General features: G+C 41.7%; 1 protein-coding gene across 4 annotated transcripts in view; it reads left to right on the forward strand.

Moving 5' to 3' along the window:
• Positions 1–24,739, forward strand: part of Stil (STIL, centriolar assembly protein) — a 46,184-nt gene extending 21,445 nt beyond the window's left edge. For 3 of the 4 annotated variants that reach the window (XM_087549220.1, XM_087549218.1, XM_087549219.1), the window contains 8 exons: positions 382–497; positions 5,227–5,341; positions 7,960–8,898; positions 12,416–12,584; positions 15,270–15,498; positions 19,886–20,072; positions 20,607–20,857; positions 22,764–24,739. In XM_087549220.1, the coding sequence (XP_087405346.1) occupies positions 382–497; positions 5,227–5,341; positions 7,960–8,898; positions 12,416–12,584; positions 15,270–15,498; positions 19,886–20,072; positions 20,607–20,857; positions 22,764–23,559 (2,802 nt within the window). In that variant the 3' untranslated portion in view covers positions 23,560–24,739. 4 annotated transcript variants of the gene reach the window in all.
• Positions 24,740–26,049: the final 1,310 nt, after the last annotated feature.

The raw sequence follows: 26,049 nt of genomic DNA on the forward strand, positions 1-26,049 counted from the left end.
GGTCTCAAAATAAGCAATAACATCTAAAGGATTTTATTATAAGAATTATTTTATTATAACAATATTGAATAACTTCAAATTAATCATGTGGTTCCACTCAACTCACCTTGTTTTCTTCGAATTACGGATTGTGTCATTTCATGAATACATTTTTATATTTGTATATCATTGTATTCACTGAATGCCTGGGTACTGAACGAGTTTCACAATACAGGGTTAAGTTCTTATTTTCACTTATAAAGCAGTAAGCCAGGCATTCTGCAGAAGCAGGTTACAGAAATCAGGAGTGCTCCTGTCAGTGATCGAGAGCTACTGCTCGGATAAATAGGATTCTTGGCTGTTTTAAGTCAAATCTCAAAAGTATGACCTACTTCGTTTCAGAATGTTGAACCTTCTAGCAAAAATCTAATGCATTTTGAACTCAGTGCTGAGGGTCAAGATGCTGAAGCGGAGGCCAAGCTTTTTAGCAAGATTTCCAAGGATCTTTCAGTTAAGAGGTAAATATTTACTACCATGTGTTTCCTTTGCTAGTTATTTTCATTGAGTAATTAAAATAATTTTTGGGGCAGTAAGGTATCTTTTTTTTTTCCTTTTTTTCGGAGCTGGGGACCAAACCCAGACAGTAAGGTATCTTAATTAACCTGCCAGCCAGTCTATCCACTTGAGTTTGAGCTCTGGAAGCCAAGTGTAGGTGGAAGGAAGGGGAGAAGCAGCTCCAGAGTTGCGCGAGGCATGCATTCCCCCACCCAAAATAAGGAAGCATAATTTTCGGTTTAAGAGTTCCAGTTCTTTCGGGAAAACTTACTTGATAGACTCAGTTCAAAGTTGTCTTTGAATGCTAGGGTTGTTTTTGTTTTGTCTTATCTTTTACTTACTTGTTTGTTTGAAGAAATCTTAGTTTGCCCTTTGACTCTTCAGGTAGAAACTTTTTATTTTAGATCATCCTGGCAGGTGCCTTGGCTGTCTCTGGTGTTTTATTCATTTGTTTAGCAGGAGTATAAAGTAATGGGATGTGTTCCGATGTTCTCACACATACACTTTGTGCTTTGTGCATATTTACACTCCTCTACTTGTGTCTTCCCTCCCCTCCTCCTCTTAAGTAGTTCCCACTCGGTTCTCTCTCTCTCTCTCTCTCTCTCTCTCTCTCTCTCTCTCTCTCACACACACACACACACACACACACACACACACACACACACAGAGCTAAATCTATATCCAATATCAGGGAAAGCAATGACATTAATCATTTTGAATGTGGTTTATTTCAGTTAAACTACCTTTGAGCCATCCATTTTCCCGAGATTGTCATTACACCACTGTCATGGCTGAGGAAACTCATTTTCTTTATTCTGTCTTTGGTCTATGGGCATTTAGGGTGGTTCCTATCGTCACTGTGCTGTTAACAGTGCTACAGTAAGTTTTGGTTAATATTGTTATTACTTTTTGCAGTGCCAGGGATCAAACCTGGGGCCTCTCAGATGCTAGGCAAGTAGTGTACTATTGAGCCATTTTTTTAAACTTTTTATTTTAATTTAGAAGACTCATTTATCATATGAGTGTTTTGCCTGCATGTATTTATGTGTACCATGTGCACATAGTGCCTTTAGAGGTCAGAAGAGGGCCTCGGATCTCCTGAGGCTGGAGCTGTAATGGTTGTGAGCTGCCCTGTGAGGGCTAGGATCCTGTGAGTATTAGAGCTCTGCACATAACGTCAGCGCCATCTCTCCAGCCCCTTGGCCCTTTAAAACACAACCTGGACCTTCCTTTCCGTGCTCTTTAGTGTTAAATATTTAGAATATTACAAGAGAAATAAGCAGATATAAAGAAATTTTTATTTATTATTGGAATGCTTTGGTTTTACTGAGAAAATGGCTGGTATCAGATATATCTGCCTTCAAGTCTTTATTCGAGGTCAGAAATTAAAAATGTTTGAAATCAAGATTAGAATATTGGCAGGCTATGATCATTCTGAGTTTTGTTTTTGTTTTTGTTTTGTTTCGCCTTTTTTAGCTTGTAGAAACCATCTGTATTCCTTATCTCAAAGCTGCTTACACTATTTTCAAAGCCAATAGCCTATCATCTTCAAGTCTCCCACTGCCTCTCCTTTTCCTTCTCATCCTCTCTTCCACTGAAGCTTTCATCCTCACATGCTCTCTCGCCCTACCCTTTCTGACTGTGCTGGGTCAGCAGGCATGGGTGTTTGTGCCTTTAATCCCAGCACTGGAGAAGCAGAGGCAAGCAGATCTTTAGGTTCCCACCTAGCCTGGTGTACAGAGGGAGTTTCAGGACAGCCAGGGTCATGCAGAGAAATGCTGTCTTGGGTGGAGGTAGAGAGGATTGTTTTAAGTTTACTTGAGGAACCCATATAGTCACTCAGTCTGGAGTCTTAGGTCCACAGCTTGCACATTTAGGTACTGAGAGACTCTAGAGTTAGAGACGTGTCTGAAGCTCTTCTTTCCATCTTTATGGGCATAAAGTTATTCTCAAACAGATTAGGTCACCAGAATCTAGTGCTTCTAGTCTATGGCGGTAATAACTTTCTAAATCGTAGGCTTTACTTACCATTTTATTTAATATTTATGAAAGAACAGGCCAAGTTAAGGGAGCAGAATATTAAGAGATAGGTGTGTGCCTTAGTGTAGGGGCTTGCCTAACATTTGCAAAGCTCTGGGTTTGATCCCAGCACTATCAAAACAACAACAGAGTTGTTGAAAACTTTTAAACTTTTTTGTTTTCAACTCTGAATGAAGTGTTAATGAGGATCTGCCACTTTAGGATTTAGTAAATTTTGCCTAAAAAATTGATAACAATTTTAAGTTTTTCCTTTTTGGTTTGGGTGTTTTAAAAAAGGTGAGTTTATCATTTGACTTCAGCCCATTTTTGGCTCTGTAGTGTGTTGCACACATGTGTGAGAGATGAAGAAATGTAGCAGTATTCAACAAAATAACTCAAATGCACAGTATGTACTGTCTTCCCCTGTATTTGACTGTCTACCTTAAGCCTCTATCCTACTTGTTCTTTAATTCTGTTGAGATCACAGTCAATTCACCATCTTTCTATCCCCTTTCCTCTGAGATTTTATGTAGAAGGGATTAATTGTCTATCATTACTGGTAATAAAAGGCAGCATGACTCTCATCTGTCTGTGCTGCTGTCTGCTGAGATGTATCCATTTGTATCTAATATTTGACTTTGAGGGGTTGACACAAGTTTTTTGAGCCTGTTGGGGCACTGCCTTTCTGTGTCATGAGAGGCCTGCACTGAGCACATGGGATATCCTTGTGTAGTCTTCCTGTCCTTGTATGTCTCAGGAGAGCTTGATGGGACTGATACAGACCCTGCCTATCTACTCAAAACACATTGTGAGGATGCTGTCATTGCTTTATTGCACTGCCTTGCACAGAAGGACCCTTATCATTATTTTCCCTTCTAGGAAGAGGTCAGCTTATGTACAGCAGCACATAGGGTATGTTTTCAGGAGCACGTTCTAAGCTCTCAGCTTCCTCATTGCTTACCTTTCCCCTATAGCATCCCGATGAGATTTTGTCCATTTACTAGGATGAAACAAACAACAAAAAACCTTTACGCACATATTTCAAATCTTTAGTCTCCCCCCACACACCCAAAACATTTTTTTTTCATTTTTTTTTTCTTTTTTTCCGGAGCTGGGGACTGAACCCAGGGCCTTGCGGTTGCTAGTCAAGCGCTCTACCACTGAGCTAAATCCCCAACCCCTTTTTTTTTTTTTTTTTTTTTCATTTTTAATCTTAAACCTCAGTTTTAGCTTTTGGAACTCAATACCAGCATTAACATTTTTCTTTCCTCCTCCTCAGTGCTAGGGATTGAACCCAGGGCTTTGCATGTACTAATCAACCCACTACCACTGAACTATAACCCCAACTTTGTTAAAGAGTCCTGTTTTCAGGTGGAGCATGCTCTCTGGGATACAGTGACTACAGCTGACTAAATGTGAGGTAATTTTAAAAAGAACTTAGGAGCCAGTGAGATTACTCAGTGGCTGAAGCACTTGTTGCTGAGTCTGGTGTGTGAGTCTGATCTCCAGGACCCACTTAGTGTAAAAGAAAACCAGCGTCTGAAAGTTGTTCTCTGACTTCACACGCATAACACAAAATAGGTTGTTTGTTTTGAGACAGGATTTCTTTGTATAACCCTGGCTGTCCTGGAACTTACTCTTTGGACCAAGCTGTCTTTGTACTCAGAGCTCCACTTGCCTCTGCAGCCCGACTGCTGGGATTGAAGGCATATGCCACTGCTGTATGGCAAAATAGGGTTTGTCTTTTTTTTAAAGGTAATAATACTGTTTTTCTTTTCCTTTGAGACAGAGCCTTACTTTGTAACCTTTGTTGGACTGAAAGTCTTTGTAGAGCACAGAGATCTGCCTGCTGTGCGGGAATTAAAGAGGCGCACCATCACACATAGCCATGTTTTTTAAAGCTGTGACGAAAACTAAACAAAAAGTATATAAAAATCCACCTCCGTGATTTTCGGTTTTCCCGTTGGATGTTAAATATGATGCGTTGAGTGTTGTTGGGAGTGTGTCGTGGCTCACTGCTGTAAGGGTGTCTGAAGGAAACGTCATCCTGGCTCACTGTTCAGAGAGGTTTCAGACTTGGTGGGGAGGCCTAGTGAAAGAAGCCACTCCCCCCAGTGGCAGTGGACTTGAGTGGAGGCAGTTTCTTCACATGGTGGGGACCGGGACGTAAAGCAGGATGGAAGCAGAAGCAAGTATTACACTAAAATCCATTCTGACTGACCTAGCTCCCACTCCCAGGCCCTACCTGCCTCCTGAACGGTCCATGACCTTCCAGCAGGGTTATAAGCCGGGGTCCTAAGCCTATGGAGTACATTAAAGATTCAAACCATTGCAGGGTGCGTGTCGGTCACGCTATACTATATTTCCAGTAAGCACTAAGCTTGCTCTCTACTTTGTTCAGTGTGGTCAATCAGAAGGTGTTCAATGACTATCGAGGTACTGTAGCAGTTAAGTAGGGTTAAACTTCCCAGGATCAGGTAAATGGGGTTAGCTAAGCCCGAGTAGATCACCTTTCCTGCTAAATTAACACTGACCTAATCATTTAGTACCTGTGGCTGTCAGGTACTAAATTAAATATTTCTATATTTACTAAATGACATCACACTTCAAAACAGAAAAAAAAACAGCCCTGGTTTGTTGAAGGTGTCTCTTGTCTTCTTTTCTACTCTTTAGAGCCTCCCAAAAAGTATCTCCTGGGAAAATACCAATAAATAAGCGTGACACTGACCTTGAAGATGAAGACTTTTCTCCAAGACCGATTCCCAGTCCTCACCCAGTGAGTCAAAAGGTAATGCCGTGACAGCTGAGCTCACGTCCAGCTAGGAAGCTCCAAGTCTATAGCAGCACACTTAAGTACCACCTCATCCCTATATGAGGGTTGTTCTGACCATTATAAGATTATATCTTTATGTAGGAATATATTATACATCTTGCAGGTGCATACAATTAAAGTAATTATATATATGTTCGTATATAGGTAATAGTGTGTACCTAAGTGTAAGGAAACTGAGGTTTCAGCTGGCCGGCTGTCCATGCTCACATAACTAGTAAGCAGTAAAGCTTCGATTCCAAGTCTGGGGCTTTCACTTAGGAATTTGGTGCTCAGTCAACCATGAAGACCCAGCATTCTGTGTCACAGTGCCTGACAGTATTGTTACTGTTCTCAGAGAAAACGTCCTACTTGCATTTAGAGGTTAGATGCCAATAACCCTTGATTGTCACACTGCTTTTTAATTGCTACCAATTAGTGAACTATTTTAGAAATGTTTACCTTAATTGAACTTAATTGAAAGGAAAGGAAAATTAATATAGTTGGCAGCTCTCCCTTAAGAAGTTCACACCCACACTTTTGGGCATCTTAAATTTCCTCTCTTTCTCTTAATCCTCAAGCTTAAAATCTGTATTAAAATCTCCAACACTGCTTCCAAAAATTATAGTATAACAGATTTAATGATTCCTCCCATCTCTTATTTAATATTAGAAGAAGAAATACTTGAGTGACTTTAACAGAGAAATATTCTGAGGTATTTTTTTTTTTCTGGTTTGGTTTGGTTTGGTTTTCCAAAGTTTCTCTGTATGTTAGTCCTGGCTTTCCTGGAATTTGGTTTGTAGACCAAGCAGGTGATCCTCCTTCCTTTGCCTTGAAAGTGCTGGGATTAAAGGTGCACCACCACCTCCTGGCTGGAGTGTTACTCCTTAAGGAATATTAACATAGCAGAGTGAGGGTAAGAAACTATAGTATAATACTCCTTTTTTGTTCTTGTTGTTCTGTAATCTAGATAATATTTATCAGTGTCATAATAAAAGGGGTTCCATTTTAAATAGTCAAAGAGCCAGGGGATGGTGGCGCATACCTTTAAAATCTCAACACTTGGGAGGCAGAGGCAGAGGCAGAGGCAGAGGCGGCAGAGGCAGAGGCGGCAGAGGCAGAGGCGGCAGAGAGGCAGAGGAGGCAGAGAGGCAGAGGAGGCAGAGAGGCAGAGGAGGCAGAGAGGCAGAGAGGGGCAGAGAGAGGGGCAGAGAGAGGCAGAGAGAGGGGCAGAGAGAGGCAGAGAGAGGGGCAGAGAGAGGCAGAGAGAGGGGCAGAGAGAGGCAGAGAGAGGGGCAGAGAGAGGCAGAGAGAGGGGCAGAGAGAGGCAGAGAGAGGGGCAGAGAGAGGCAGAGAGAGGGGCAGAGAGAGGCAGAGAGAGGGGCAGAGAGGGGCAGAGAGAGGCAGAGAGAGGGGCAGAGAGAGAGGCAGAGAGAGGCAGAGAGAGGGGCAGAGAGAGGGGCAGAGAGGGGCAGAGAGAGGCAGAGAGAGGGGCAGAGAGAGGGGCAGAGAGGCAGAGAGAGGGGCAGAGAGAGGGGCAGAGAGAGGCAGAGAGAGGGGCAGAGAGGCAGAGAGAGGCAGAGAGAGGGGCAGAGAGAGGCAGAGAGAGAGAGAGAGGCAGAGAGAGAGAGGCAGAGAGAGAGGGGGGCAGAGAGAGAGAGGCAGAGAGAGAGAGGCAGAGAGAGAGAGAGGCAGAGAGAGAGAGGCAGAGAGAGAGAGGCAGAGGCTGGTAGATCTTTGAGTTTGAGGCCAGGCTGATAGTGAGTTCCAAGACAGCCAGAACTACATAGAGAGATCTGATCTCAAAAAAAACTAAATAAGTAGGGGGAATGTTTATATGTATATGTTAGGTTTAGATTTTTTTAAGCCAATTTTAATAAGGTTCTTAAACACTTCAACTTCCCTTCTAGCCTACCTACCAGAGGTTAAGAAAGGTTAGTAGGAAATGGGGATGTGAACCTGTTTTGAAGTAGTTTTGGGGAGCAATTCCAATCTTCCTTGTCAAGATATCAGCATTTCAGTTGGGTCAGCAAACACCAAACACAGAAATCAGTAACATTGGCTAGATCCAGAATAAACCACGAGACTGCTGAATTGGCCAGAGTCTGAGGAAGCAGCCAGAAGCAGCTGGAATAACACGAGAAGGGGAAGTTCTCTGGTGCATTCTCTCTACCAAGTCATGACAAGTGAAGGTTAGCAAAGACCAGCAAAGTGTTGTAAGGCAAACCAGTGCGAGAGTGTGCACTCTCTGTAGGGTTATGTTTATATTCTTTCTCAACGTCACATGCCCTCTCAAGTGTCCACTCCAGCGAAACATTACACACCCCGTCACAAAACAGCTTCCAGGACCACTGGTCTGTTTGCAGCAAAACATCCTCTCATAAGACAGCTTCCAAAAAAATTTTTAAAAAATCACATGACAGAACTGAATCTCCAAAAATCCCCCAAATTTTCACTTTATATGAAACAACGCTGTATATTGTATTCCTGACTGCCATGTACCAAGGATAATGATTGATGGTTTAAGTGGTGAACAAATATCAACATGTAACTGAATATTATTTGGCAAATAATTTCCTTTTTGCTTCTCTTTATAGATTTCTAAGATCCAGCCATCTGTTCCTGAACTTTCGCTTGTATTAGACAACAACTTCACAGAATCAAGTAACCCGTCTAAGCCAGTGGAAGTGATGGCTGTGGAGAATCCTTTGTTGATTAAGCCCTCACAGCCTGAGCTTTGTGATGACAAACACAGCTCAGAAGCTAACACTGGGGAACCTTTCCTGAGGGGACTGCCAAATCAGTTAAGCCAGGACACTGCTTTAAGACAGTGCAGAGGGAAGCAGTCATCTACCTGTATGAAAGAGAGCCTCCCTTTCAGGAGCACTAATGCTAAGCCTTCTCTCAATGCGCCATCTCCTGATGTAGCTGAGAAACTTCAAGCAGTGTCTGCGGGGAGCATGTCAAAGGAAGACTACCCCGTGAGACCTTCCTTACTGGACTCTAGGCAGCCCTCTCTTGCTCCACAAGCCCACCCACACAATCTTGTTTTTTCACCCCATAATTCAACAAGACCAATGGAGCTTCAAGTACCCACGCCTTCATTACCATCCTACTATTCCACGAATGTCTGCAGCTGTTGTCAGCATCATGGCCATATTCAGTATAGTACAATAAATTCTTGGCAGGGAAATACAGTAGGGTCTGTTCAAGACCTCCGATCTGAAGCCCTTCCAAAACATGCATTCTTTCACTCAAGTGGATGTCCATCTCTGTGTCCTAATGCCATCTACTCATCAAGTAGTCCTGTTACCATGAAGCCTCAAGGAGGTGTGGACACCTATTCTCCCCACAGCAATGGAGAACCGTCCCCTGTGGCAGGACCTTCACATGTGGACTCGTGTGTGCCACATCCCTGTGCCGTGTGCATGCACACACCCACTACAGCCCCAGACAATGGCATGATGGGACTGTCTCCTGATGCGTATCGCTTTGTCACAGAACAGGACCGGCAGCTGAGACTACTTCAGGCACAGGTCTGTGTGGGGCTTTATTGGTGCTCTTAAATTCTTAGTGTATTTCCTTAATTATTGGCAACTCTACAGTGGTTATGCTTTATAAAATGGTAGAGTACTGAACTAGAAAAACCTTAGAGCTGAATTCTAGTCCCTCCTGTTTTATAGATAAAGTGAAGGTTAGAGGATAGTTTAGCCTTGTTCCATAATTTCTGGTTAGTAAGGCAAGGACCAGAGAGCAAGCCTTTTATCTCTGTATCCTAACCTACAACATAGTCGTGTTTTCTTCCAGTTTTCTCTAAACTTTTATATACAGCTAAATACAAAGGCTTGCATGTCTCTAGTTTTTCAGCCTTTGTGTTTACTCATCTGAGCCAATGAGTCTTTAGGATGTTCCTTGCTACTATATTTGATACCAGTTACTAATAAGAGGCCAGTTAAGAACCTCTATGTATCTGCTTTTTTTGTTTATTTTGGGTTTTTTTGAGACATGGTCTCATGAGTCCTAGGCCTTGAACCTGTGATCCAAAAGCCTAGGTCTTTACTGTTCAATACTCCTTCCCCTACCTACCACATACAGGGATTATAGATGTGTACCACTGTATCTAAGTGTCCATCTTGTATTTATCATCACCACCACCACCATCATCATCATTATCATTATCAACGATGATCATTGACTGAGAAGGATAAGAAATATTTTGTAGATAACAATTTCAGAGTAATACTTAGTCAGAATGGATTAAGGCTTTATATAAATGTCTAAATATGAATGAAAAGAACAGGCATGGAAGAAACATGGAACTACTGATAATAGTTTCCGCTAGAAAATGGAGTTGAGATGTCTGAAGAGGATAATGAGATAGGGAATAAGTATACTTTGGTGTTATTGATGCATAGTTCAGATATCACACAGTTTAACTATTAACAATGTATAGACCATTGGTTCTTTGTTCAGAGTCAGGGTTTTTTGTTTTTTAAGATTTATTTATATGAATCCACTGTAGCTGTCTCCAGAAGAGGGCATCGGATCCCATTACAGATGATTGTGAGTCACCATGTGGTTGCTGGGAATTGAACTCAGGACCTCTGGAAGAGCAGTCTATGCTCTTAACCATCTCTCCAGCCCCTTCTGTGTATGTTTTAAGTGTTTTTGAGACAGTCTGTGTGTGGGACTTGGGTGTAGGCTAGGCTGACTGGTCAGAGAGCCTGAGGATCTGCCTGTCTCCACCTGCATGGTGCTCCCATTGCAGTTACACATCACACCTGCCTTTTACTTGGTGCTGGAGATCAAAGTTGGGTCCTCATGTTTGCAGGGCAAGCTATTTCCCCAGCCCCAGGTATCTTTCAGACATGTCCATTTTGAGTACATAAAGAACTTTATTGTATTGGGTCATTTTCTAAGAGTACACATGGATTTTCTAATTGTCATGTCTGTTTTGTCAACAACTTGAACTGTTTCTATTACAGTCAGTGTACCAGTGACTACTATACTTACAGATTATTTCCAGTGTTTGCCGCTGCCGCCGCTGCTGCTGCCGCTGCTGCTGCTGCTGCTGCTGCTGTTTTTGAGACAGGGTTTCTCTGATACCCAGGCTGTCCTAGAATTCTCTGTAGACCAGTCTGACCTCGAACTTAGTTATCTGCCTGCCTCTGCCCTCTGCCCTCTGCCTCCTGAGTGCTGGGATTAAAGTTGTAAGCTACTACTGCCCGGCTCAGTACATTTATTTTTATGTTATTTATTCATTTATTTATCTATTATTTGCATCTTTCAGTTGTGAGCCTTTAGGCTTAAACAGCTGAGCCATTTTTCCAGCTTATTTATTTACATCTCTCATTTACATTTTAGTTGCATATGTGCTAATAACTCCAGAGACACTCAGGCTTGGGCTGTGCCTATAGCACTTGACTCGTATTAAGAAGGTATTGCTCCTATTCTAGTATTCACAGTCTTTTGCTTATTTGTTTGTTTGTTTGTCTAATACTTAATGAAGTGGGCAGATGAACTGACAGATTCCTTAGATTCTAATTCATTTTCCAGCCTTGGAAAAGCAACCTGATTGATAATTATATTAATCCACTAAAATTAACTAGTTAATCATCATACCATTTATAGGGAAATAAAAATATTTTAAAAAAAATCAACAACAAAGCAAAGGGGGCTATTCCTCACTTCGGTATGTATTCAAGAAAAGTTAAAACCCTGTACATCAGCTGTTGTGGTGGTGCAGCAGGAGATGGAGGGAGTGGGAGTCAATCTGGGAGGGCAGCCTGAGCAACAAAGCAAGGTTTAGATCACCCGGACTACAGCAAGACCCTAGCTTAAAACAACAAAATGAAATCAAAACAACAACCCCTTGTATATGAATGTCCATAGCAATATTCATAGTAGGTCACACTATAAACAATATGGGTGTCCATCAGCTTGATTGATGGATAACCTCAGTGAACATACTCATACAGTGGAGTATTCAGCAGTCTAAAGCATTGATAAATGCTGAGATTAATCTTGAAAGCTTTATGTAAAGAGAAAGAAGCCAGGCACAAGCTTAGCTCTGTGTGTATGAAATGTCCAAAGTCAGCAAACGCAGAGAGCTAGAAGGTGTGTTAGTGGGTCCAAAGGTCAGGAGAGAGGAGTGGTAAGGAATGACAGTGAATGGATATAGAGGCTTTTGGGGTTTGAAAATGTTCTGGAATAAATGATTATTGTTTCACATTTTGTGAATATACTGTGAGCTTCAGAATTGATTAATTCTAAGGAATGTAAATTACATCTCCACTTGAGGAGGAGGAGGAGGGAAGGTTCATGGAATTGTAAAGCTCACACATAAGATCTGGGACGTAAGGCAGAGAGATGGCTCAGTGGTTGAGAGCACTGGTCCTCTTCCAGACACGTGGGTTTAATTCCCAGTATCCACATGGCGGCTCACAGCTGCTTGTAACTCAAGCCCCAGGGGATCCAATGCTCTCTTCTGGTCTTCATGGACACCAGGCTTGTAAGTGATGCAGACAAAACACCCATCTACCTAAAATAAACAATTTGTGGTACAAGTGTCTTGCAGACGAGAAAGAGCCAGTCAGTGTTAGCTATTGTTTGTTACTATTTTGTTTCAGTGTGGCCAAACATGAGCAATTTTGACTAAAGTTTATAAAAGGAATTTTGTGTAAAATCCTCAGTTTTTGGTACATGAAGCTCAAGGTATGCCTCCTTTTCCATTCTTAATTGATTTGTAAATGAAGTAGGAATAAAATATACTGGTTTGAGGTTTTTGAATAAAAATTCAACTTATGAATACTAATCTAACCACCTGTAAGTTTCACTTTAAAATTTATACTTAGTCAAAGTGGTGGGCCTTAGTAGCTAATGGTAATGGCTCTCTGCGCTAAGTCTCATGGTATGATTTAGTTGTATTGTGAGAAGTTATAAAGTCAGCTCCGTAGTGACTAGAGTGTTTGTGCTTTGTTACTAAACTCTGCGGCCAGTTTCGTTGATTGCTGTGTTGATTGCCTGGCCAATGCATGTTTTTAATTGATACAGATTCAGCGCTTATTAGAAGCACAGTCTCTAGATCCTGGCTCCCATAAGTCAGTAGCCACTGCGGAAGACTCTGTGAAAGCTGCAAGACAGATGGAGCTGGTTTCCGTGGAAGCACAGTCTTCACCTGGCTTGCACATGAGAAAAAGTGTAAGCATTGCTGTGAGCACAGGTAACTTCTTTATTAATTGTAAGAAATTAGTGTTTTGTGCTTCTCACATTTGCCTTTTGAAAGAAGGGAATGGAGGAAGAGATAAGGAGATGGCTTAGCGTGGTGCCTGCTCCCCAAGCGTGAGGATCTGAGTTCAGATCTGTAGCACCCGGGTAAAAAGCCAGGTGCAGTAGTTAATGTCATCTATAGTCCTAGCACTGGGGAGGCTTAAGGATCCCTGGGGCTCTCTGGCTAGCGAGTCCTGCCCAGCCTATGAGCGCTAGGTTCAGTTCTCAAAATACTGGGTAGAGAGTGGTGGGAAGACTCAGCATTGACCTTGATATCCATATCCTCTTGTATGTGTGCTCACACTTACACACGTTCATACGGAACTCACACCAAAGAAAGAGAAAAAAGTGTAGGGTTTTTATGTCTTATAAAATTCTGTGTTTACTATATTGTAGTTTCTTCTTTGTTTTGGTTTGGTTGGTTTAGTGGGGAGGGTTTTAAGACTGGGCATCTCTGTGTAGCCTTGACTGTCCTGGAACTCACTCTAGACCAGGCTGACCTCAAACTTAGATCCACCTGCTTCTACCTCCCAAGTGCGAGGATTAAAGATGTGTGCCCCCACTGCCCAGCTACTGTAGTTTCTCATCACTGTATCTATCACTAGACCACTTCGTAGGACTTAGAAATGGCTTACCCACTTCTGTGGGTAATTTAAAGTGACAAGTGAAATCATTCACATGTTGTGGGGTTTGGTTTGGTTTAGTTGACTTGAGTTTTTTGAAACAGGGTTTCTCTATGTAATCCTGGCTGTCCTGGAACTTGCTGTATAAACCAGGCTGTCACAGAACTCACAGAGACCCTCTTTTCTCTGCTTCCCAAGTGCTGGAATTAAAGGCCTGTGATACCGTGGCCCGTTCCAAAACAAGTTATTAACAGTCATTTTAACTAAGACACTTTTAGAGCATATTTATTTTACATGTACTTAACTTTCTCTAAAGGTATCAAGTAAGCAGGACCTATTGCAGCTTTTCACATTTTTTCTAAAAAATATGAATGCAGATTTAAACCTGGATGTTAATTGTGACTTATTTTCATAAAGCCACTCAAAGTGAAAATGTTTTCATGATGGTCCATGTCTATAGTTAAGTGCTCTGGAGGGTCTTGAGTTTGTGTACAGATTGGGCTCTATACCTTGGCTCAAAAACAAAATGAAAGGAAAAAAGAGGCCATTTTGACTTAATTTTTTTTTTTTTTTTTTTTTTTTGCTTCTTCAAACCACTGCATTAGCAGTGTTTTCCAGATTGGAAAATGTACATAGGTCATGGCATAAGAGATTACTGGAGGTAGAGTACAGGTGATTCTTACTTTTGTAAATCTGTTTTTCTTTTTAGATTGACTTTTTGGGTATGAGTATATGAATGTATGTTCATCAGCCATATGTCTGATGCTAGCAGAGGTTAGATGAGGTCGTTAGATCCTGTAGAAGGTTGGTTATAAATCTCCATGTGAGTGCTGAAAACCAAACTCAGGTCTTCTGTAAGAACAAGTGCTCTTAACCAGTGAGCCTTCTTTCCAGACCCAATTGTTTATTCTTATGTGTAATGGAAAAGGTATGACTAGCATATCAAACCTGAGACTTCACAGAAATGGTGAAGCTAAGTAAAAATGAACTGAATTTATGTAACAGAAAGTAGAAACATGGTATGTAGATAGGCTCTAAAAGCATTTGCAAATGGCTCATTGCATTAGAGAAGCACTGAGCTGTTTTTTAAGTGTGTATGTGTTTTATGTACATGCGTACACATAATGTGTGCAGGTGTGCTCAACCTTGTAGGTGTGAGTAGATGCCAGAACTTGATATCAGTCTATCTTCTCATTTGCTGTTCTGCTCTGCTCCGTCCTGTCCGTCTGTCTGTCTGTTTTGGTTTTTCAAGACAGGATTTCTCTGTGTAGTGTTGCCTGTCCTGGAACTCACTTTATTGACCAGGCTAGCCTCGAACTCAGAGATCCTCATGCCTCTGCCTCCTGAGTGCTGGGATTAAAGGTATATACCACCACCACCCAGTTGCTTTCATTAAACCTGGAACTCGCTGTTTCAGCTAGGCTGCTGGCCAGTTGGTGATTTTTACATGGTGCTTCGGGTCCTCATGCAAGCAGCTGACACTGAGATGTTTCCTTATCCCCCAAGCACTTGATTTGTAAATACCTGCCTCACAGTATGTGTGCCTTGCGCCCCTCTAACACCGTTATTTAGAACAAAACCAGAGAGCCTATGAATTTACAAGGTTTTTTTTCTCATGTATATTTTTTCTCCTGAAGTACTTTCATTTTATTTTGAGACAGACTCTTATTAATGTAGCCCAGATTGGCCTTAACTCCCTACATATCCCAGGCTATCCTCCCGTTCAGAATCCTCCTACCTCAGCTTGTCGAGTGTTGGAGTTCCAGCCATGCCACTGGACCTTAATCTGAGAAGCAGAGCCTCCTTGAGCAGGCAGGACACGGATGTCCCCTTTCCCTTTGCTACTGGTTTCTTGTCTTCCTGCCTTTTACCTACTTCTCTTTGCGGCATTTTTAAAGATAATTTGAAACAGTGGGATTTTGTTAAGGTAATGTAGATGTTCTCTACAAGCTTTTAAGTTCATCCTTTCTCTGGTTGAATATTTGTTCTAGTGTCTGACTGATTTAACCCCTTAGGTGCTAGCTTGTTTTGGAACGCAGCAGGTGATGATCAAGAGCATGACGCACAGCTGAAGCAAGATGATACCAAGATTTCCAGTGAAGACATGAATTTTTCTGTAGATATTAATAATGAAGCGACAAGTCCTCCAGGCAGCGCATCTTCCTTAAAAGCAGTTGACATTCCTAGTTTTGAAGAAAGCAACCCTGCTGTGGAAGAATTTAATCAACCACTTCCTGAATCCAAGTAAGAACCTTCCATTCACTGTTTCAGGTTATTTAAAAACAAACAACAACAACAACAACAACCCCATTTTCTGCCTTTGCAGTGCTATGGGTTGAATATATTTTATATTCAGGGATTGGTTTTGTTTTGTTGGGTGGCTGTGGTGCCTGTTTATTTGAGACCAAGTCTTTCTAGGTATCCCTGGCTGTCCTAGAACTCACTATGTATAGAGTAGCCCTGAATTCACAAGGGATTTGACTGCCTCTACCTCATAAGTGCTAGAACTAAAGGCATTTGCCTCTTTGCCCTGCTTGGATTGAGATGTATATATATATATATATATATATATATATATAGATAGATAGATAGATAGATAGATATAGATATAGATATCTATATATAGATATAGATATAGATAGATATACACACACACATGTATGTATATTAGAGAGTAATTAAATCTGGCAATCAAAATTATGACCTCATACCCTTTTGTGGTGAAAATTTAAATTCTGCTCTGCAATTCTGAAATATGCCATGGACTATTCTTTATTACCGTCACCAATATGTTAATTTTCTTCCTTTTTGAGCTATTGATAAGCTTAGTACATTTTCACTGACATCTTTACATAGCAAGTGTCAGCATAACAGAAAATCTCAAAGAAAACTTTCTTCAACTATTCCCATATGTCAGCTACTGAATTTCTAATCTGTGTACTCAGACCTCACCTTAGAGATTCTAATAATACAGGGTTCCAAAGGACACTACAATTATATTTGAAAAGGACAACAAATAAAATGTCATTTTATATGTTTGTTTCAAAACAATAGGCAGTGAACTGACAAAACAGAAACAAAGCCCGGCAGTGGTGGCACAAGCCTTTAATCCCAGCAGCACTCAGGAGGCAGAGGCAGGCAAGTGGATCTTTGAGTTCAAGACCAGCCTGGTCTACAGAGTGAGTTCCAGGACAGCAGGGCTACACAGAGAAAGCCAAAGCTTACGGCAAGTGAGATGCAGCAGGACACAAAACCTGAGCTCAGGAGTGGGCTGTGGCCTGACTTTGTTCACCCTCTCCCGCAGCTGATTACATTTGGGGTGCTCACATGATTAGATGGCGCTGCTCACATTTAGGGCCGCTGCTCCTCTCTGAAAATGCCCTCACACACACCCGCAGTGTGCTTTAGGAGATGGACTGCCAGGGGTCCATCAGGCCAGTTGGCAGGCAAGACTTGGTCATCACAGTATTTAATCATGATGGCCATTAATTAAAAATGGAATAAGCCAAGTTTGGTAACTGGCCTGGACTCTTCCTTAGAATAGAAACAGTGTGGCCCAGAATGTCCTACAAAGTACATGTAGGCCAGGCCATGCTTGTAGTTGTGGCAGGTGTGAGTTACCAGGCCTGCCTTTTGAATGACAGTGGGGTTTGGTAGTTGTTTTTCGAGACAGGGTTTCTCTGCATAGTCCTGGCTGTCCTGGAGCTGACTGTGTAGACCTGGCCTTGAACTCCCAGAGATCCACTTGCCCCTGCCTCCCAAGTACTGGAGTTAAAGGTGTGCACCATCACTAACTGGCTGAATGACACTATTTTTTGGAGAGGTAAACAAACCTTGATGGCAGCATTAGAGTCCTACACTACGGTGAAGAACTACTGAATGGGGTGGAAGATAAGGAGCAATGTGATGTGTTTGGAGCACAGTGGGAGGGACAGGAGTAGAAGAAGAAAACTCAGTTACTAGATGCCTAGAACAAATGAAACTCAAGACGGATGATCAAAATGTGAATGCTTCACGCCTTCTTTAAAAGGGGAACAAGAATACCCTTGGCAGGGAAGAGAGAGGCAAAGATTAAAACAGAGACTGAAGGAACACCCATTCAGAGCCTGCCCCACATGTGGCCCATGCATATACAGCCATCCAATTAGACAAGATGGATGAAGCAAAGAAGTGCAGGCCGACAGGAGCCGGATGTAGATCGCTCCTGAGAGACACAGCCAGAATACAGCAAACACAGAGGCGAATGCCAGCAGCAAACCACTGAACTGAGAATAGGACCCCCGTTGAAGGAATCAGAGAAAGAACTGGAAGAGCTTGAAGGGGCTCGAGACCCCATATGTACAACAATGCCAAGCAACCAGAGCTTCCAGGGACTAAGCCACTACCTAAAGACTATACATGGACTGACCCTGGACTCTGACCTCATAGGTAGCAATGAATATCCTAGTAAGAGCACCAGTGGAAGGGGAAGCCCTTGGTCCTGCCAAGACTGAACCCCCAGTGAACGTGATTGTTGAGGGGAGGGCGGTAATGGGTGGAGGGTGGGGAGGGGAACACCCATATGGAAGGGGAGGGGGAAGAGGGATGTTTGCCCGGAAACCGGGAAAGGGAATAACACTCGAAATGTATATAAGAAATACTCAAGTTAATAAAAAAAAAAAAAAAGAAAAAAGAAAAAGAAAACTCAGTTACAGACTTCCCACTGTGTATCTCTGTGCTAGCAAGGCCTCAAAACTTTCTGTAAGTGACCCCTTGAACCTGAGAAATTTTAACATGACCCTGTATAAATGAATATAAAGTAGGTATGTGAAACATTTAATAATACAGAGACAAAAGATACTTATAATAATGGGATGGGTCTGATTGTTGAGTTTTACGTGAAGAATTAAATCTTGGCTAAATAGTTGAAACTATAAGAGATGGCACCTTCAACTTTTTTTTTTCTTTGAGACAGGATTTCTTTGTGTAGCCCTGGCTGTCTTACAATTCAATTTGTAGACCAGACTGGCCTCGAACTCAGATCCACTGGGATTAGAGGCACGCACCCATTATGTTTCTATAAGAACAGAAAAATGTATTTATTTTACAAATATTAATATATATTAATTATTGTCAATTAATTGATATTTTATAAACATATAATAAACGCTGTCGTTCATAACATGCAGAAATCTTTGATCTGAGCCACAGCATCGGTAGCTTTCAGTGAGTATCAGGGTACTGGTGAGCACGTGCAGTGCAAAGTGTGTGCTATGTTCAGAACAATGGTTGCAGTGACGTCATGTGCAATATGAATAACACTGCCAGAAACAACTCTTGATTTTATCTTGGGAAGATTATTAGAACTCTAGATTCTCCAACCTCTGCCTCCCGAGGGGTGAGACTACACTCACTGTGGTTGAAGAGACAGTTGTTTTTAAGAATGCTTCCTGCTTTCTAGAGGATCTGAGTTTGGTTCCCAGCACCCATATCAGGTGGCTCACAACTGCCTGTAAGTCGAGGCCCAGGAAGACTCGATGCCTTTGGCCTCCACAGGTACCCACACACACATGCACCTCCCAACACACACATGTACATGTAATGTAAAAATGAAATAAATCTGGAGGTTAGAGAGATGGCACAGGGGTTAAGAGCACTAACTATTCTGGTAGAGAACCCTGGTTCTTTTCCGAGCTTAGACATGTAACAAACACCTGCAACTTCAGTTGTGGGAGCCTGACTGAGCCCTTGCATGTACATGGTACACATAAACTTACACAGGCACACAGACACATAAATAACTAAAAGAGTCATGTGCCACCATACCTTGCCACTTTCTCTTTTTCCTGTAAGCCACAGATTCGTGTTCTAACAAGAAACAGCGTTTCTTTAGTTTTGAACATAATAAAAGCTCTAAATAAAGTTGAAAAAGAGGGGGCTGGAGAGATGGCTCAGCGGTTAAGAGCACCCGACTGCTCTTTCAGAGGTCATGAGTTCAATTCCCAGCAACCACATGGTGGCTCACAACCATCTGTAAAGAGATCCGATGCCCTCTTCTGGTGTATCTGAAGACAGCTACAGTGTACTTATATATATAATAAATAAATAAATCTTTAAAGTTGAAAAAGAAACCAAAAACATAAAGAAGAAATACCAACTAACTAATATGCTTATTATTATTATATATAATATATATAACTATATATATAGTTATATATATAACTAATTGTGGCTTATGAACCTTGAATTGACAAGGATCATTTCTATTTTAGAACTTCAAATGAGCAAATTATATATTTAAAATGTTTAGATATCCTAAAAGTTTTTTCTGCGTCAGATGTAGACAGTATCAGTAGCTTGTTTGTAGCCTTCAGTGAACGTAGTCTTCAATGGGACAATAGATGACTTAAAACAGTACTGTGGTCTGGAGAGTTGAAGATCGAAGCAAAGTGCTGCTTGGGTTTGACCCCTTTCTTCCATAAGTACTGCACTTCGAGTGTGTGTCTGTGTCTGTGTGTGTATGTCTGTCTGTCTGTCTCTGTGACTCTGTGTGTGTGTGTGTGTGTGTGTCTGTGTCTGTGATTCTGTGACTCTGTGTGTGTGTCTAAATATCCGTTAAAAGTATTTTGCTGTCTCTGAACCTTTCAAACAGCTCTTCAGAGCAGAGAAAAGAGCCTGATGTTCCTGTGTTCTTCCCAAATGCTTTGCTGGCTGAAAGTGTGAGCATGTGCTTACAGACTGCGCCAGCAGAGGGAGCCAGTAACAGCACTGAATCACCACAGGGAACAAAAGTTGAGCCCTTTGGGCCATCAGATAACAAAATTTACCAGGACTTGTTGGTAAGTAGACCATTTTGTCTTTTGTGATGTGGTTATTTAACATAGGAAATACTAGTTAAGTTTTCCCTAGATTTAAATGGAATGAAACCTTGAAATAGAATCATCTTTGACCACTAACAATTACAATAGGTAATTGTTTAGATTTTCATAAATTTTGATGATGTAAATTATAAACTTTCTAGTCATCATATACTTATCAAGAACAAACAGTTGCTCTTGAAATTTAGTCTCTAAAAAAAGAGAAAAAACCCTGTATAATTACAAGTATACTAGATACTTTATGGAATCTGACAAGATAATATTTAGCCTTCCTTGTGGAATTTTCCTAAAATCTTAAGGTCGTGTGTTTGAAGGCGGGAAGTTTACAAAGCTTGCTCTCTATTCGAGGACTCCCAATCAGGTGGCTCACAACCACTTACATTCCACCTACAAAGGCACACACACGCACATAAATAAATAATGAGCAAGTCTTTTTTTAAAAAAAAATCTCCAAAATGTTAGTGATTTGTAGGTGCATTCTTTTTCTTTCCACAGGGTCAGGTGAACCACCTCCTGAGTAACTCCTCCCAGGAAACGGATCAACCACCTACCAGAGCAGTAGTTATCAACCATGAGTGCACCAAGACCCAAAATGCTCACCATGCAAGGAAAAAAAGACACACTTCAGGACTGGTGGACACAGATTGTGTACTCAGTGCAACTATTAAACAGCTAAGGAGCCTAGGAGTGAAAATTGATTCTCCCACTAAAGTGAAGAAAAGTGCCCAGAAGGTGGATCATGCCAGGTAACTAGGCTTTGTTTCAGGAGATGCATAAGTGTCGGGCGTGTTGCAATGTTCCCGGAAAGTGTGTGTGCTCGCATCTCAGGCCTGCTGGTGCGTGTGGGGTGCAAATATGACCATCTTTCCATTGCTAGTCTTCCAGTGGGAGGAGCTTACAGAGAAAAGCTGCCCGAGGGCGGTGCTTCTGTTGATTTGTCCTTTTATTGGTATCTTTCCAAGTTTCTAACAAAATATTAGGAAAGAGAAATGAGTTTTATTGGCAGTGTCTGAGCATTTCCCTAGAGGTGGTGGAGTCACACCAGTTCCTGGTGGCAGTGTACAGCCAACGGTTAGACCCTTCTGCTTAGATTCCTCTTACCAAAGACAAGCTCAGCATATATACACCTCTAAAAAGAGGATAAAACCTGGCAAGGATATTATTAAGCTAGCTAGTAAGTTTTCTGAAAATTGTTTTTTGTTATTAGAAAACTAACAAAACTTCCTAGTTTAAAAAAACAAGCAACATGAGACAATGTAAGAAAATGCAAAGCTCTCCTTCCCTCAAACACTTCAGTCTGTCACATTCATGGTATAGAAATGTTATTTGGGTGGTGCTGGGAACTGAATGAAGAGAAGCCAATGCTCTTGACCACTGAGCCATCTTCCCAGGCTCTTTCTCATGCCTTTCCTAGCTGTATTATATTCTGTTGTAGCCATGCTGTATATAATGTGTTGAGCCCCCATGCTCTCTGAACTTTTATGTACTATTTAAATCAGTGCTAAGTATATGCCATTCTGCAAGTACTTGTTCAAATTAAAGTTATAGTAGGCCAAATATTTATACTCATTTTAATCTCTATCAATAGTACAGGAGAACGAGGCTAACACTTTTGAATATTTTCTCTTTTTAAAAATATATTTATTTGTTTGTTCCTGTGTGAGTGTGCGTGTGTGTGTGTGTGTGTGTGTGTGTGTATGAGTGTGAGTGTGTGAGTGTGCATGTGCCTCAGCAAATGAGCCATCTCAGAAGCCCTGACATTTTTTTATTTCTGTACTGAGAGACTCAGACATCTGTGACCACACAGTGATTTCTTCAGTTCCAAGGGATCCAGGGCTCTCTTCTAGTGCTCAGGTACCAGGCACATATAGGGTGCACATAAGTGCACACAAGCAAAACATTCATATACATAAAATAAATGTTTAAGAAAAAAGCATGAGAACAAACTCAGTATACCTGTTTGAACTCACAATTTCCCCGTGCTTTCTGTGCAGAACTGAATTTTTTGTGTAGACCAGAATCACAGTTCTCTTGCCTCAGCTTTTTATTACAGGCATGATCAAGACGACTCCCATTAGGGAGTAAATAGTGGATAGTGTAATGTTTTGGGTTTTGGGTTTTTTATGGGTTTGTTTTGTTTTTGTTTTTTGCTTTCTGTTCTATTGTACTTTGTGTTTGGAGGGGGGTTGTTTTTTTTTTTTCTTTCTTTTTTTTTTTTTGTTTGGTTGGTTTTTTTGGGTTTCTTTGTTGCTTTGGGAAGGGGAGTGGTTTGGCTTTATTGTGCTTCTTAACAGGTTTTGCGTACTAGGTCTTCCACTGGTTAACCTGCCCTGGGGTGGGGTAGTAGGCCTGCAGCACCACACCTATCTTGGTAATGTGTTCCTTCACAATAGCCATCCTGTGTCCATGCTGTAGTGTGAAACATGGAAACTGGCTGGCCAGTCAGTAATCTGCATTCAGACCGTGAATATGGGCTACCTCCCGGTTATCATGTCTACTCTGAATGTGTGTCTGCACCATGAGGGCTTACGTCTGGGTAGTCGGTTTAAAAGCCTCCGTAAGCTTAAAGTGAAAACTTTTGTTATTTTGCAGAATGAAACTCTTGCTATTTAGAGTAAGGTAAAAGCTGCCTCACTTTCCCATGTCTTTCAGTGTTTTGGCATGCATCAGCCCAGAAGCAGTGATCTCTGGATTGAACTACATGTCGTTTGGTAACGTTGGCATGAGCAGCTTAAGTCCCACTGGTGTGGATTTGAGCATGGAAGCAAATGCCATAGCTCTGAGGTACTTGAGTGAAAACCAGCTGTCACAACTGTCCCTTGCTCGATCAAACCAGAATCACTGTGACTCGTCTCTCGGCCTTCTACATATTAATTCAGACAAAAGCTCAGTGGGGCTTAGCTTAGTTTCACCAAGCAACATGTCATTTGCAACCAAAAAATACATGAAGAGATACGGACTCTTACAAAGCAGTGACAATAGCGAGGATGAGGATGAAGAGGAGCCTCCCGGCCATTCGGACAGTGAGAGCAACCGTGTGTTGAACAGAAACCCAGCGTGCAAACCAGCACAGTGTGGTCCTGAGAGAGCGCCTTCTCGGAATGCCTGTGAGACAGCTCAGTGCTCTAACGGTGGCTCTGAGGACACGCACACAGATGTGCCAGTATTGAGAAACATCACAAACCAAGCTCAGCAGCCGAGAGCAGCAGAGCACCTGACTCAAGACTCTGCTGTCTCATTGAGGAATCTTAAGCCACACCCAGCAGTAAACCTCCGAACTGGAAAAGCAGAATTTACTCGTCATCCCGAGAAGGAAAATGAAAGAGACATTGCCGTTTTTCCTGAACTCTCGCAGTCTCCTGAGACTTTAAAGCAAATGAATAGCATGAATTCTGTGGGCACCTTCTTAGATGTAAAGCGTCTTAGACAGTTACCAAAGTTATTCTAACTCTTCATTTCTCTTTTGTGGTGTGTGTGAGGACTAGCCCTGTACTGATAGCACTTAAGGAGGCCAGACCTTTGGGATATGTTTGTTTTTCAAGACAGGGTTTCTCTGTGTAACCCTGGCTGTCCTGAAACTCACTCCATAGACCAGGATGGCCTCAAACTCACAGAGATCCACCTGCCTCTGCTTTCCAGGTGCTAGGTAGGATTAAGGTTAAAGGCTTGCGTCATCATTGCCTGGCCACGACCTTTGTATGACCTTTGGGATTTCTAATACCTCTGAGAGTCTTTTCCCTGTTAGTAGCTAATTAACATTGGTTTGAGGGGGTTTGACCCAGTTGTGAGATGGCTGATTAGAGGGAAAGCTGGGTTCATTCAGCATCACTGAACCTAAAACAGAGGCAAAACAACTCAGAAGATCAGGTGCTGCAGCCAATCAAGTTCAGATGTATTTCCCTAAACCCCAGGGCCTTGCGTGTGCTAATGGGCTCTATTACTGAGCCTGACCACTGAGCTACATTCTCAACTGTAGGTTTTTTTAAGAAGGTCTCAGGTCAATCTCGCAGCCTAGGCTGGCTTCAGACTTAGAATTCTGCCCTCCTCATCTAGCTCAGATATGCACTTTACCCTGTGTTGCCCCAAAACAATTTTTTTACATAATCATAGTTTGTTTCCAGACTGAGAAATTACACTAGACACCATACTGAATAAACTTTCCCTCGCCGTGGGTTGTTATTTGGTGGGATAAGGCTGTGCTGGAGTTGAACCCAGGGACCTCACATGAAGTGCTACGTCCATCCATGAGGTGTTATGTGCACTCATTGAATCGCATGTTTTGTGTATAGATACGTGAAATTATATTACATGGCTTCCACTTACCTAAGACACGCCCTCCCTCCATCCCTACCCTGACAGCCCATGGTCTTTTTACCAATTTTTATTTAGCATTCTACCTTTTGAAATGTACTTTCTTACTCCAAATAATATCCTGAGATCTATCCAAGTGTTGAGTGTGTCAGTAATTAATTCTTTTCTTATTCTTTACTACCACTCCCTCCAAGTTGTTTCAAATTGTTGTTTCCAAAGAAAAAAGGAAAAAAAAATCCTCATTCACGTGAAAGATGTAGGTGTCTGCTGAATGTGGTTGCCCTGTATTAAAGCTTGTCTCAACTGAAAGAAACCTACTTCTGTTCTCTGAATGGTTTTGTTGATGCAGGATTCATGTAGTTAATCCTAGCTGTCCTAGACTTGCTCTGTGACCAGGCTGACCTCAAACTCAGAGATCCTCCTGCCTCTGCCTCGAAAATGCTGGGATTAAAAGTGCATTGTCACCACAGTCCAGCTCTCTGGATGTTTCTTTAACTCAGCTGTGACTTCCTGCAATGATATAAGGATTGCTAATAGAGAACAATATATTGTTGGTTATCAAGGCTAGGGAGCACATTGCTAGCACAGCTTTCCCATTTTCCTTCGGTTTCAAGTCAAACAGATGACAGTGGTGTTTCCCTCTATTTCTACTTGGGATTTCCAGTAAGCAGATGTCTCAGTGCCACTTAGACATATGTGCTTTTTAAATTGAGCCCTCCCGGTGTCACCCAAAAAAGTGAATGTGGGTGCCATTTGTACTGCACTATCAAAAACAGAATATTAACCAGGTATGGTGGGTGACATACGCCTTTAATCCCAGCAGGCAAAGGCAGGCTGATCTCTAGATTTTAAGCCAGCCTGATCTACAAAGCAAGTCCCAAAACAGTGAGAGCTATAAGAGAGACTTTGTCTTTAAGAAACGGGGGGAGAGAAGAGGGATTAATAGTTTGATCAAGACACCTTCAGCAACTATCTTACTCTTGCTATGAATCCTCTAATCTTTAAGCTAAACAGGAAGCTGTTTGTCTGGACAATACAAACTACCTGAGTTAGGAAGAATTTAATTTCATCACCTGTCATCACATCTGATTGAATGCTTCTGATAAGATGTTTAAGACAGGGGTTGGGGATTTAGCTCAGTGGTAGAGCGCTTGCCTAGAAGCACAAGGCCCTGGGTTCGGTCCTCAGCTCTGGAAAAAAAAAAACCAAAAAAAACCAAAAAAAAAAAAAAAAAAAAAAAGATGTTTAAGACATTTTCAAAACTGAGTTCAGACCAGACCACAGATTAATTCAACAAAACATCCTTTTTCTATTTAGTGCTTTCTAAGAAGGACCACCAATAAGGCCTAGTCTAGAAAGTTCTGTAGGAACTGTGGGAACTTAGGTGTCTTTGGCAGAAGTGTTAGTACAGGGGAAGTGGGACTAACAGACTTTGGGGATATTCAACCATCTAGTTGCATTTCTCACAATTTGTCTCCTAGTCCCTTACTCCTCATAAGATCTTGGGTGCTATTTCATTTGGAATAGGAAAATGGTGGAATTTATATTTCCAGGCTCTGGGAAATAAGCCTACTAGCCTGGGTTCTGGCCATTGTTGCACTGTTTCTCCTGTTTCAAATGTCTCTCT

This window comes from Rattus norvegicus, chromosome 5 (genome assembly GCF_021556685.1).
Source record: "Rattus norvegicus strain SHRSP/BbbUtx chromosome 5, alternate assembly SHRSP_T2T, whole genome shotgun sequence".
Taxonomy (NCBI): domain Eukaryota; kingdom Metazoa; phylum Chordata; class Mammalia; order Rodentia; family Muridae; genus Rattus; species Rattus norvegicus.